Source organism: Lissotriton helveticus, chromosome 7 (genome assembly GCF_964261635.1).
Source record: "Lissotriton helveticus chromosome 7, aLisHel1.1, whole genome shotgun sequence".
NCBI lineage: Eukaryota > Metazoa > Chordata > Amphibia > Caudata > Salamandridae > Lissotriton > Lissotriton helveticus.
This window is the reverse complement of record NC_136068.1, coordinates 834,407,857-834,420,101: the sequence shown is the minus strand read 5'-3', so window position 1 is coordinate 834,420,101 and position 12,245 is coordinate 834,407,857. Positions and strand designations below refer to the sequence as shown.

Below are 12,245 nucleotides of genomic sequence, written 5' to 3'. Positions count from 1 at the left end.
GACCATACAAGGATAAGTGTAAATTATCGAATCTCTCCAATTTAGTATTGACTGCCTCTATCACTGGAAGAATATTTAAGTCCGGGATCCTATCCACTGCGGGACTTATCCACACCCCTAAATACATAGCTTCCGGGACAACAGGAGCGTCGGATATGAGCATATCAGAAGTCTGAACCACCTGAGTTTTTGAGACATTGAGTTTATAACCCGACACTGCTCCGAACTGTTTTGCTAGTTCCTTCAATGCAGGGAATGCAGATGAAACATCAGATGTTATAACAACTATATCATCTGCGTAGGCTAACAGATTATAGGAGATATCACCAGCTCTTATTGGAACTATAGCCTGATTACCCACGATTTTAGAAAGAAACGGATCTATGTATAGGGCAAACAGCAGGGGTGAGCAAGGACACCCCTGCCGTGTGCCCCTAGTAATAGGAAAGAAGCTAGTCTGCTGCCCTGAGATACGCAATTGAGCTCTTGGGGAAAGATACATAGCAGAGACTGCATGTACAAATTCATCTGGAAACCCCTTCCATCTGAGTACCACCCACAGGAACCCCCAGGAGACCCTGTCGAACGCCTTCTCGGCGTCCAACAGGATCAATATATTCACAATCTTGAGTGGAATTTTATCTTGTTCTGTTATCTTTAATGTTAAAAAGTCTTTATTTGTGTCCACTGATAGGGTTTGTTTTTTTACATCTGTGATTGACTAAAATAAGTGTGTGTGCACGCATTCTTTTTCATGCTACACTGCATCTACCTCTTTATTCGCTTCTGCTTTGTTAGAAACCAAAAAGGCTTAAGATGTAAAGGGTTATTACCCTGTTGTAATATATATATATATATTTGTTTTACTACATTATCTTTCATTAAGAATCTGCTTCAGGGCTAGGTGGTGTTATATGCATCCTTGTTCACTATTGTCTGAACTGAGGATCATGTACAAAGCAGCAGGATTATTTAGTAGCATGAAAGTGTACACAAGGTCTAGATTCTTAGATAGTTCATTGTGTATATTCAAATTTCTTGGTAATCTGGAGTGTTTTATGAGTAAGTATTTTTTAATAATTAAACCCATTCCCAAGTAGTGAGCAATCCATAGTTGAAGCTATACTTAACTTTCACATTGTAAATTGTTTTCATTACTTGCATTTTTTTTAAAGATATAATTTATTAATATGATCATTTTACTGTTAGTGTTGCCCAGCTTAGATATTTCTGGAAGCTGTACTACTCCTCCTTCACATCCCATAAGTTTTTCATCAAACATACAAGGAACTCAAGTGTTTCTTCAAGGACCAGCAACTGGTGGGACTCCTGGCTTTAATAGACAACATTTTTCACCACATCCGTGGACAAATTCATCAAGTTCATGTATGTAACATCACTTTTACCAGACTCTATGATGTAGTGCTAGAGGATAGCTCTTTGAACCTAAACGTTTGCTGTTTGTTATATTTTAATATTTATTTAGACTGGCTAGTTATCATGACAAAACATATTTTTCTAATTTGGGTTCATAGCGTTTGTTCTCTAAATTAAATTCTAAACATGTTAAAGTTTGTATTATGTACTATTTGACAGCTTTAATAACAAAATGATGCACAAAATGTACGTTCAAGCAGGAATTACTACGGTTGTTTGATTGTTGTCTTAATGTACAGCTGTTGTGGCACTTTAACATAATAAGGTGTTTTCTCTGGCAAAATCCCTTTTGTGAGAAGTTTCCTTAATTGGTTCTAACTGTAACTGTTCTCATAGTACTGCCTCTTCATATGTTCAGTTTCTGCTTTCAGTTCAAGGGAGAACAAATGGTGTTTGTTTCTATATTAGGTCTTGTCTACTGAAAACGGACTGTTTCTTATAGATCTATTTCTATTTTATCCAGTATATATACTTAGTGTGGGCTTTGAATCCTTCTCTTGCTCATGGATCAGTGGACTTCTTGTCTTGTGACGTATTTCCTTATTCTTTTGTTAGGCCAGCACAATGAGCATATCTGAAAGAAACAGGTTAGTATTAGATTCCTTACCTTAGAATATCCCCAGGCGTCAGTCTGGATCCGGAAACTTTTGCGTAGCAGTACCCCTGCGCGTCGGTAGGCGTCGTCTGCAGGCGTCCCCTGCGGCTCCGCGTCGTCGGCGTCGTGCGCCGTGATGACGTCGCTGGAGTATATAGACGCCGCCTCCGCGCGCTGACGTCAGTTCTTCTTTTTTCCGCGCCAGTTAGCGCAGATCCGAAGAGCAGTACTCCGGTCTTTTGACCAAGTGTTTGTAAAACTTAATCTTTCTATGGTGCCGGTAGGATGCCTGGGTTTAAGAGCTGCGACGAGTGCGACCGCATGATGTCGGTCACCGACCACCATCGACTCTGCCTCCGGTGTCTGGGCGCGGACCACGACGTGGAGTCCTGCGTCGACTGTCGGGCCTTGACTGGAAAAGCTAGGCGGGAGCGGTCCCGCAAGCTTCTCGAGCTCCGAGTGTCGGCCCCGCGTCGAGAGCGGTCCCGGTCCGGTCGGAGGTCGAGGGAGCGGTCGAGGGAACGATCGCGGAGCCGCCATGGGCGCTCCGGGAGTCGCCACCATTCCTCCGGTTCGTCAGGTAAGCACAAGAAGTCGGGGCGTCGCCATCGCACCCCCGACTCCCCCCGACGCCCGCGTGATGCGGCCGGGGGCTCGGGTGGCCCCACCCCCGCGGGCCCGCGTGGGTCACCGACGCCGTCTACCCCATACCCGTCGGTCCCTGGGGAAGGCGCGTCGCGTGAGGAGATCGAGGCCTTCCTCATTGCTATGAGGGCGAGGTCTCCTCCGGCGGGGCCTACGGCGCCTGCGGGGCCGTCGGTCCCGTCTGGGGGCCCGAGCGGTTCGGGTGCTTCTGCCCCGACGCCGCCGGTGGCTCCGGTCCCGGCGCCGCTGGGTCCCTCAGGTTCGTCGCCGGCTGGTCTCCCGGCCTCTCCGGCGTCGGTTCCTTTGGGCCAACCCGTGGTACCGCCTCCGCGTGGTGCAGCGACTCCGCCGTCGGCTCCGGCCGGCGTCGGGTCCCCGGCACCGACGCCGCGCGGCGCCACCCCCATTCCCTCCCCGGCTCCGGACACGGAGTCGGACCGGCGTCGGCCGATGGGGCCCGTTGACCCCGATGTCTATATCGTCGACCCAGAATATGGGTATGATGAGGAAGAGTATGGAGAGGGTTGGGAGGGGTCTGAGGACCCTTTATCCCGTGCCTGCCAGTATGATGTGGACTGGGTAGGTGATCTGGGTGATGCCAGTGGCCTGGACGAGTCGCCCAACCCTGGGTTTGTCTCCCCGTCCCCTGTGGCGTCTGAGGCAGGTGCTGCCTATTCAGTGGTCCTGATGAGGGCTGCCAAGGCCTTACACCTTGAGCTCCCCGTCGCGAAGGTCAAACCGAACATTCTGACCGAAGTATTTAAACCGCAGTCATGCCCCCAGGAGCCCCTGCTGCCGTTTAATGAGGCCCTGACGGATGTCCTTTTGGGCACCTGGTCCAGGCCCGCTTCCGGTGCACCGGTTGACCGGAATGTGGCAAGGCGTCACCGTCCATGCTCGGACGACCCTGCCTTTTTATCCACCCATCCCTCCCCGGAGAGTCTGGTGATCCAGGCCTCCACTTCGCAGTCCGCATTTCCGTCGGCTCCGCCCGATCGGGAATCAAAGCGGTATGACCAGTTTGGTAAAAAGGTCTTTTCCTCTTTGAGCGCTGGACTGCGGTCTTGTAATACCGCGTGCCTCTTGGGCCGCTACACCCACTCCCTGTGGGATACGGTCGAAGAGTGTTTGCCGCAATGCCCCCAGGAAGTGCGGGACAAGCTCACCCGGGCCTTGGTTGAAGGCCGGGATGCGGCGCGGTACTCGATCCGTTGTGGTCTGGACACGACCGACTCCCTGGGACGGGCCATGTCCACGACGGTGGCGATTCGTCGCCATGCTTGGCTGAGATCTGCCAACTTTTCGCCAGACGTCCAAAATACACTCATGGACATGCCATTTGATGGCAGTCGCCTGTTTGGTGACAAAGCGGACCACGCGCTGGAGCGCTTCAAGGACTCCAGGGTTACGGCCAAGTCCTTGGGTCTTTCGACCCAGCGCCAGCAGACGGGTTCGTTTCGCCCCTTTCGTGGCCAAGGGAGGGGCGGTCCCACACGTGCTGCCAGCCACGCGCCGCAGAACGCTCCCCAGCGCGGTGGCGGCCGTGGTTTCCGCCGTGGTGGCGGTAGAGGCCAGCGGCGTGGTCAGTCCACGCCTCCCTCCGCTGCTGCATCCAAGCCTTCCTAGTCCGAGCTTTCGGGCTCACGTGACGCCAGTGGGTGGCAGGGTTCGCCATCACCACTCCCGCTGGCGCGCGATAACATCGGACAGGTGGGTGCTGCAGCTCGTTCGAAGGGGCTATGCCCTCCCCTTCGAGTCCACTCCTCCAGCCATGCCACCGCAGAACCACCGTGTGTCGGGGGACCACTTGACACTTCTGCAGGAGGAAGTTACGGCCCTCTTGGCCAAGGGGGCCATCGAGCGCGTTCCTGGGCCAGAAGTAGGGTGTGGTTGCTACTCCCACTACTTTCTGGTACCCAAGAAGGACAAGGGAGGCCTGCGTCCTATCTTGGACCTGCGGAACGTCAACGGCTTCCTCCGGAAGGAGAAGTTCAAGATGTTGACTTTGGCTCAGGTCTTGGCTGCTCTAGACCCACAAGACTGGATGGTAGCGTTGGACTTGCAGGATGCGTATTTTCACATCCCCGTCCTGCCGGCCCACCGGCGTTACCTGCGGTTCACGGTAGGCCACGAGCACTTTCAGTTTATCGTGCTCCCATTCGGCCTTACCAGCGCCCCACGGGTGTTCACGAAAGTGATGGCGGTGGTCGCAGCTCATCTGCGCCGGTTAGGGGTTTCAGTCTTCCCCTACCTCGACGACTGGTTGTTGAAGGCGGGCTCGCCCCAGACAGTCGTCCACCACCTTCAGACGACGGCAGACCTCCTGCACGAGCTGGGGTTTTCCATCAATGTGCCGAAATCACACCTGTGTCCCTCTCAAAAGCTCCTTTTCATCGGAGCGGTTCTCGACTCGGCGCAGTTTCGGGTTTATCCCCCGGAACGGCGGGTCCGGGATATTCAGGCTCTGATTCCCATCTTTCAGCCGTTATCCCGGGTTTCGGTCAGGTTGACGCTGCGGCTTCTGGGGCTGATGGCCTCCTGCATCCTACTGGTGCATCACGCCAGGTGGCGGATGCGGGCTCTGCAGTGGGACCTGAAGTTTCAGTGGGCCCAGCATCAGGGCAACCTATCCGACCATGTCCTGATCTCGGAGGGCACTGCGAGACAGTTGCAGTGGTGGCTTACGGACCGCGATTGGGTCAGAGGCAGATCCCTCTCCCTTCCCCAACCGGAGCACGTGGTTGTGACGGACGCGTCCCTCCAGGGCTGGGGTGGCCACTTGGGAGAGGCGGCGATCAGAGGCATCTGGTCTCCGGCGGAGTCCCGGCTCCATATCAACATGTTGGAGCTACGGGCGATTCGCCTAGCACTGAAGGCATTCCTCCCCTTTGTCAACGGGAGTGTAGTGCAGGTGTTCACGGACAACACCACCGCCATGTGGTACTGCAACAAACAGGGCGGTGTGGGGTCGTGGACCCTTTGCCAGGAGGCTCTGCGTCTCTGGCAATGGCTGGAACGTCAGGGCGTGACTCTGACGGTTCAACACCTGGCAGGTTCTCTGAATGCCAGGGCGGACGAACTCAGCCGTCGGTGCTCGGTGGATCACGAATGGCGTCTGAACTCGGACGTGGCGAGAGGCCTCTTTCAGCAATGGGGAGAGCCTTGGTTAGATCTATTCGCCACAGAAGAGAACGCGCAATGTCATCAGTTCTGCGCGTTGGAGTTTCCAAGACGGCACTCGCTCGGCGACGCCTTTCGGCGCGAGTGGAGTTGCGGTCTGTTGTACGCCTTTCCGCCTATACCACTTCTGCCCAGAGTGCTGAAGAAGATCAGGCGCGACCGGGCCCAAGTTATCCTTGTGGCTCCGGACTGGGCTCGAAGGTACTGGTATCCCGAGCTACTCAGCATGACAGTCGGTCCCTCGATCCGCCTGCCCCTTCAGGAGGACCTTCTGTCGCAGCAGCAGGGGACGGTCCTCCACCCGAACCTGTCCAGTCTCCACCTCCATGCTTGGAGATTGAGCGGCGACAGTTGAGGCCATTTGACTTGCCTCCTGAAGTCTGTGATGTTATTCTGGCAGCCAGGCGTCCCTCCACAAAGTCGGTATACGCCTGCCGGTGGAACAGATTTGTGGCATGGTGCACAGCAAAGGCTGTGGACCCCCTTTCTGCCCCTCTGTCTGAGGTTCTCCTCTTCCTTCTTTCCCTTGCCCAGCAGGGCTCTGCTCTGGGCACTATCAAGGGCTATCTTTCTGCCCTTTCCGCCTTCTTAAGGCTACCTGATCAGCCATCTTTATTCAAGTCCCCTATTGTATTGCGATTCTTAAAAGGCATCACGCACATGTATCCACCTGCTCCGTTCGTGATGCCTCAGTGGGACTTGAACCTGGTTCTGACTTTCCTGATGTGTGCTCCCTTTGAGCCTCTTCATTCCTGTCCTCTCCGTCTTCTCACTTTAAAGACGGCCTTCCTGGTTGCCATCACCTCTGCCAGGAGAGTGAGTGAGCTCCAGGCCCTTTCTGTTCAACCTCCTTTCTTGTCTGTTCATCCTGACAAGGTGGTTCTTAGGACTAGACCTTCTTTCCTGCCCAAGGTAGTCTCTGCTTTTCACATTGGGCAGTCCATCACCTTGCCCTCCTTCTTCCCGCCTCCGCATCCTTCAAAGGATGAAGAGCGGCTCCATCGTCTGGACCCAAAACGTGCGCTTTCATTTTACATGGATCGCACACGCCAGTTCCGGGTGGATGACCAACTGTTTGTTGGCTACGTGGGTGAGAAGAAGGGAAGGGCGGTACAGAAACGAACCATCTCTCGGTGGGTCGTCCTGTGCATCAAAGCATGCTACTCTTTGGCTCGGAAGGAGCCTCCTGTTGGGCTGCGGGCCCATTCCACTCGGGCTACGGCGGCTACTACTGCCCTGGGCCGGGGAGTCCCTTTGCAGGACATTTGCCAGGCGGCTACGTGGGCCTCGCTGCACACCTTTGCGAGGCACTACTGCCTGGACAGTCAAGTCCGGAGGGATGGCTTCTTTGGCCGTTCGGTCCTCCAGGACTTTCTGGTGTAGGTTGTATTGGTTCGCAGACCCACCACCGGGGTTGGTATTGCTGGGGTATCTATTCTAAGGTAAGGAATCTAATACTAACCTGTTTCTTTCAGATGAACAAGTTACTTACCTTCGGTAACGATATATCTGTAAGAAACAGTAGTTAGTATTAGATTCCTTACCACCCCACCCATCCTCCCCGTTCTGCGAACTGATACCTAGGGTTAAGGACATCCCTTTCAGGGCCCTAGTTTCAAATGGCACCAGTGTTGGTTCTCACATGGCTCTGCGTGTTCTGGCGCGGAAAAGCTGTGTGCAAAGAACTGACGTCAGCGCGCGGAGGCGGCGTCTATATACTCCAGCGACGTCATCACGGCGCACGACGCCGACGACGCGGAGCCGCAGGAGACGCCTGCAGACGACGCCTACCGACGCGCAGGGGTACTGCTACGCAAAAGTTTCCGGATCCAGACTGACGCCTGGGGATATTCTAAGGTAAGGAATCTAATACTAACTACTGTTTCTTACAGATATATCGTTACCGAAGGTAAGTAACTTGTTCTTCAGTCCCGCTGATTTTTTTGAGTGGATGAGTTGGTCTTTCACAGCTCGTATCAGGACCTTGTACTGCAGCACATAAGGGACTATCCTCTTTCCTTAGCTCGCCCATCTTGTTTTCTGTACTCCTTGTTTTCCCAACCACCACCACTTCACAAGTACACACCCTGACCCAACCCCACACTCCCATTCTCCCTCTCCCAAAAATCCCCACCCACCAAACCCAGCCTTCTCCCCCAACACTCAGTCACTTGTCTCGCTGATCATTCTTCACTATTTTAGCAAGCAGCCACATTAGAAAGGTTTTCCGACCATTCAAACATGGCTGCTCTGCCTCCACACCCATGTGTGCCCACAAGAGTTGTTTATCTTAAAGCAAAAGCAATGTCAGCGTGGCCTCGGTGACTGCATACACATTGCTTCCTTCTGGGGACAAAACCAAGCTTTCTCAAAGCCATTCGGTCTGCACCTGGTTAAAATGGTTTGTGATCTATTCGTTTATTACTTCTATCAGTCCTGAAGTCATTGCCGATTTTAGGGTCCGGTTGGAGCACACATGCTCTTTGCTTGTGGTGTACCAGGTTTTTGCTTGATCCACTCGGCATATTTGGGTTTTACTTAGCATCTTCAAAAGGGCTCCTAATTGCAGGACATTTCAGAAATTAATAGATCCCACTGCAGGCAGTTCCCCTTTGCAAAGTTTCTATTGTGTGTTACTTTGATTTGAAGCAGATATTCATCATACTAAACAAACGTCTAACTTTTTTTTTTTTTTTTAAATGACACAAGTGTTGCAGGTGCAGTTTCATCTGTCTTCTCTTTAGCTTTCGACAGAACAACCCATCAGTATACTAATTAATTTCACAATTGGTAGCCTTGACCTTTAGAGCTGGTGCCTGGCCTTTAATGCCTCGGTGGTGTTCTTCAGGGGAAAGGTGCAGAGGTGCTTTGTATAGCATGAGTGTTTTAATGTGCCCCCGTTTTCACGCAACCCACACTAAAAGACCTGTAACAGATGGAGGTGAGGAAAAGGAGAGGGAGAAAAGCTAATAGTGAGGGAAGGTATGTGAAAGGGAAAAAGAAGAAATTGTAAGGTAAAATTAAAAGAAATGGTCTGGAGGAAAGTGAAGTGTAGATGTGCCAAGTGTAGTTCACAGTGGCAAAGTACTTTGGGTCGTTGAACCATTTTAAAACCCAGCTCTAGGAGACATTGAAGCACCCTATAGTTAACCCTTCCAAAGAGGGTATTGTCCCATAGTTCATCTTTCAATCATCTCTATCAGAGCGGATTTAGAGAAGGGGAAAATAGAGAGGCCAACATAGATAGAGAAAAGCCAGTTCCTCAAAAGCATTTTGCATCCTAATGAAACGTAACACAGAAGCAAACAAACTTATTTTTTTTCAAAAATATATGCATCTGAATGATAAAAAAAGTATAAACTTACCTTAAAAACATTTACTTTACTTGAAAATATTTTTTAATTTGGTGTAGAAATTAGCAACTAAATAAACATAATAAAAAAAATTATCCTGCATAATAAAACGTGAGGCAAACAGTAAAAAAAAGTCTCTCATTCAACTGAATAAAAGGCTGCAGAACTTCAAGCGTCTTTTAAAAAATGTTTTTATTAAATCTGTCATTTGGAATTAAATCGGTGCATGAATAGAAATACATATCCACCAGCGCATAAAAATATTGACAGGTAGCGTCTTGTATCACTGGTTGCTCTCCCTTATACTGCTTCATTTCTCAAATCTTCATATTTTCCATGTCTCTTGTTACGTATCAGCAACTGTAAAAAATAGAATACAGACTTTAAGTTTGGGTGACTAAGTATAAGGGAGATTTGCCCACTGAGAATGAGATGGATGAACCCATTAGGCTCATCCCGTCGATCTGCCAATTATTTTTTTTTAACCATCTTTATTGAGATTTATGCAATATGGTACATGAGATGTAATCATCAATAAGCTATGTAAACACTAGTATTTCAGTATCTTCTAGCATGACTCGATGCATACAAACATTCGTACATAATGTGATAGCAGTACAGATTTTAAGGAAAAAACCACTAAACCAACCCATGGGCCTTGAATAAAGCATAAATGTTGCGCAGTGGTGGTACATTGTCTGCCTGCTGCCCATCTGCAGCATCGAAGGGTAATACAACGTTGCGAGGTATGTAGTGCAGCGGCACCTCATGTGACTTGTGTATGTGTGATGGGGTAATGGCGAGTTGGGGAGTTTGGGATTAGCCGAAAGGGAGGGAATGTAGGGCCCGCTAGTAGGGGTATTCTTGATAGCCAGCTGTTCAATGTGTCTTGCTAATTTGGGGCAATGTCGCTGTCCGGTGTGCAATGACATGCTTACAATAGGTCGTCCTATATAGCCACAAAAGCTTTTTTTTCGTAATCCCTAAGCCTTCTCTCTGTGTAGCACCGTGGCCTCGGCCCTGCCACATATAATAGTCATCGCCTGCCAGTTTATCTCGTTTGGAAGTGCACTTGCCTTCCAGTGCATTGTGATCTTACGTCATGCCATTAAAAATGTTGGCTCAGTAAAGCTAGTAGAGGCCCCTCTGCTTTCAGATGTTTATGCAGGCCTAGCAGACTGCTGGATGCATTGTTCAGTTCCGTATGACCTATTACTCTATCAATAGAGTCTGTGACCTCCCTCCAAAGGGCTCGGCATCTGCAATCCTAGAACATGTGTAGCATATCCACCTCAAGAGCATGGCATAATGCACAGTTAGGTGGTGTTGCAAGGTAAATTTTGTGTAGGTTGACCGGGGTAAGGTATGCCCTGTGGAGAATGTTATGCTGTATGTATTGAAACGGGCGTTGGAGGGGAAAACTTTTGCAGGTGCATCAATATTTGTCCCTTTCTTTTTGGGCAAGTTCACGAACAATGTCCCACTACCAAGTCCGCCAAAGTGTCGTCAGCGGATCCTGGATTTTATATGAAAATCACCTAGTAAGTTGGGTAACCAGCTGTCAGCCAGCGCCCATTGTAGTGTATGTGTCAACAAGTATGGATTAGGCTATTGGTCCACTATGCTCCATAGTCCCTCCTGCTCTCCAGTTAGGCCTCTGTGCACCAGGAATTGTCCCGCCAGGAGATCTGTGTTTTCTGTCAATTGATCACAGAGGCTAAGTTCTCCATCTTGAAACTGGTTCCACCATGTACTCACTGCTGCTGCATCCCAGAGTTCCTCCCCCGCACCCACAGACCAGTTTACACCCGAAGACCAGTATGAAACGCACACGAAGACCAGTATGAAACACAAAGGGATCTCCTGGGAGTATTGCGGCATGTCTAGTATGACCCGCAGTGCCATCTTATAGCTCTCATGTGCCACTCTCAGAAGGCCGCTGATGGGTGACGGTAACACTGTATTAGGGAGAAAGAGTTCTTGGACGAGTCTAAGCACCCCCTCCTCTGGATTCTGGCCCATCTGTCTGCCAGCTTGATTGTTTCTTTGGGCTGTGGCACTTTTCTCAGATTGGCTTCCATTATCTGGGCAGTAAGGGACCCTGTTGTCCTTTCACATTCAGCAGATTCTGAAGGATGGTGATGTTTTCATTCTTGCCCTGCATCACATACCTTAATGAAGGAGCTCTCCAGTGTGTTTCTATGTCGGTTCTCACTAAACCTCTTTGCTACACACACTCTAATTGACTGTCCCTTAGTCCAAACAGATCAACGCCAAGAAGTAGATCACTGATTTTCCATAGTGCTCTGATTACTAACCAGACTGATGCATTGATGCTGTTCCACAGGCCTGAGGTCTTCAGTTTGGTAGCTTATCCTCCTCTTGGTTTTAAATTATTTCTTGGTTGCCTTGCATGCCAGCTGAAGGCCCACAATTCACTTGTGCAGATTTTCTATTTGGCTTATTTTCAAGCTGCTCTAATCTAGTTTCTGATGGATACTACTAATTGCATATTCCTCACCTTGTGAATACCCCCAGGCGACAGACTGGATCTGGAGATTTTTCTCAGCAATGCTACTGCACACTGGCTGGTGGTGACGTGCAACACCCCGTCGGCTCTCTCCACCCCAGAAGTGATGCAGAAGCCACTTATAAGTGCCACTACTGCCTGTTGATGTCAGTTGTCTTCTTTCCATGCATTTCAACGTGAACCCTGAGCTAGGTTCCTCAGGGTTTGTCCATTGATGGGTTTTTCTTCTTCAAGCAGTTCAGGCTCCAATGTACAAAGGTCATGTCACCTCCTAAAACCACAGTATTTAAATCTTGTAGAAATTGTTGCAAATAAATCTCTGAAGTATACCCATGAGGTGTGCCTCTGGTGTCCAGACCCAAATCAGCCTAATGACTCTGGATCGGGCCAGGAGAGAGTGTTCAGAACTTATGGGCATGAGCATCTGGGCTCCAGTCAGGATCTTATGTTGAAGGGCAGAGCTACTCCTCCATGTGGAGTGGTGACAGTTTACTGACTTCCATTA

General features: G+C 50.2%; 1 protein-coding gene across 1 annotated transcript in view; it reads left to right on the top strand.

Moving 5' to 3' along the window:
* ANKHD1 (ankyrin repeat and KH domain containing 1) overlaps positions 1 to 12,245 on the top strand; it is a 1,380,661-nt gene that overhangs the window by 1,251,295 nt on the left and 117,121 nt on the right. Inside the window, exon 30 of the mRNA XM_078653327.1 lies at positions 1,210 to 1,386. Within this exon, the coding sequence (XP_078509453.1) occupies positions 1,210 to 1,386 (177 nt within the window). The remainder of the gene's footprint in view (positions 1 to 1,209; positions 1,387 to 12,245) is intronic.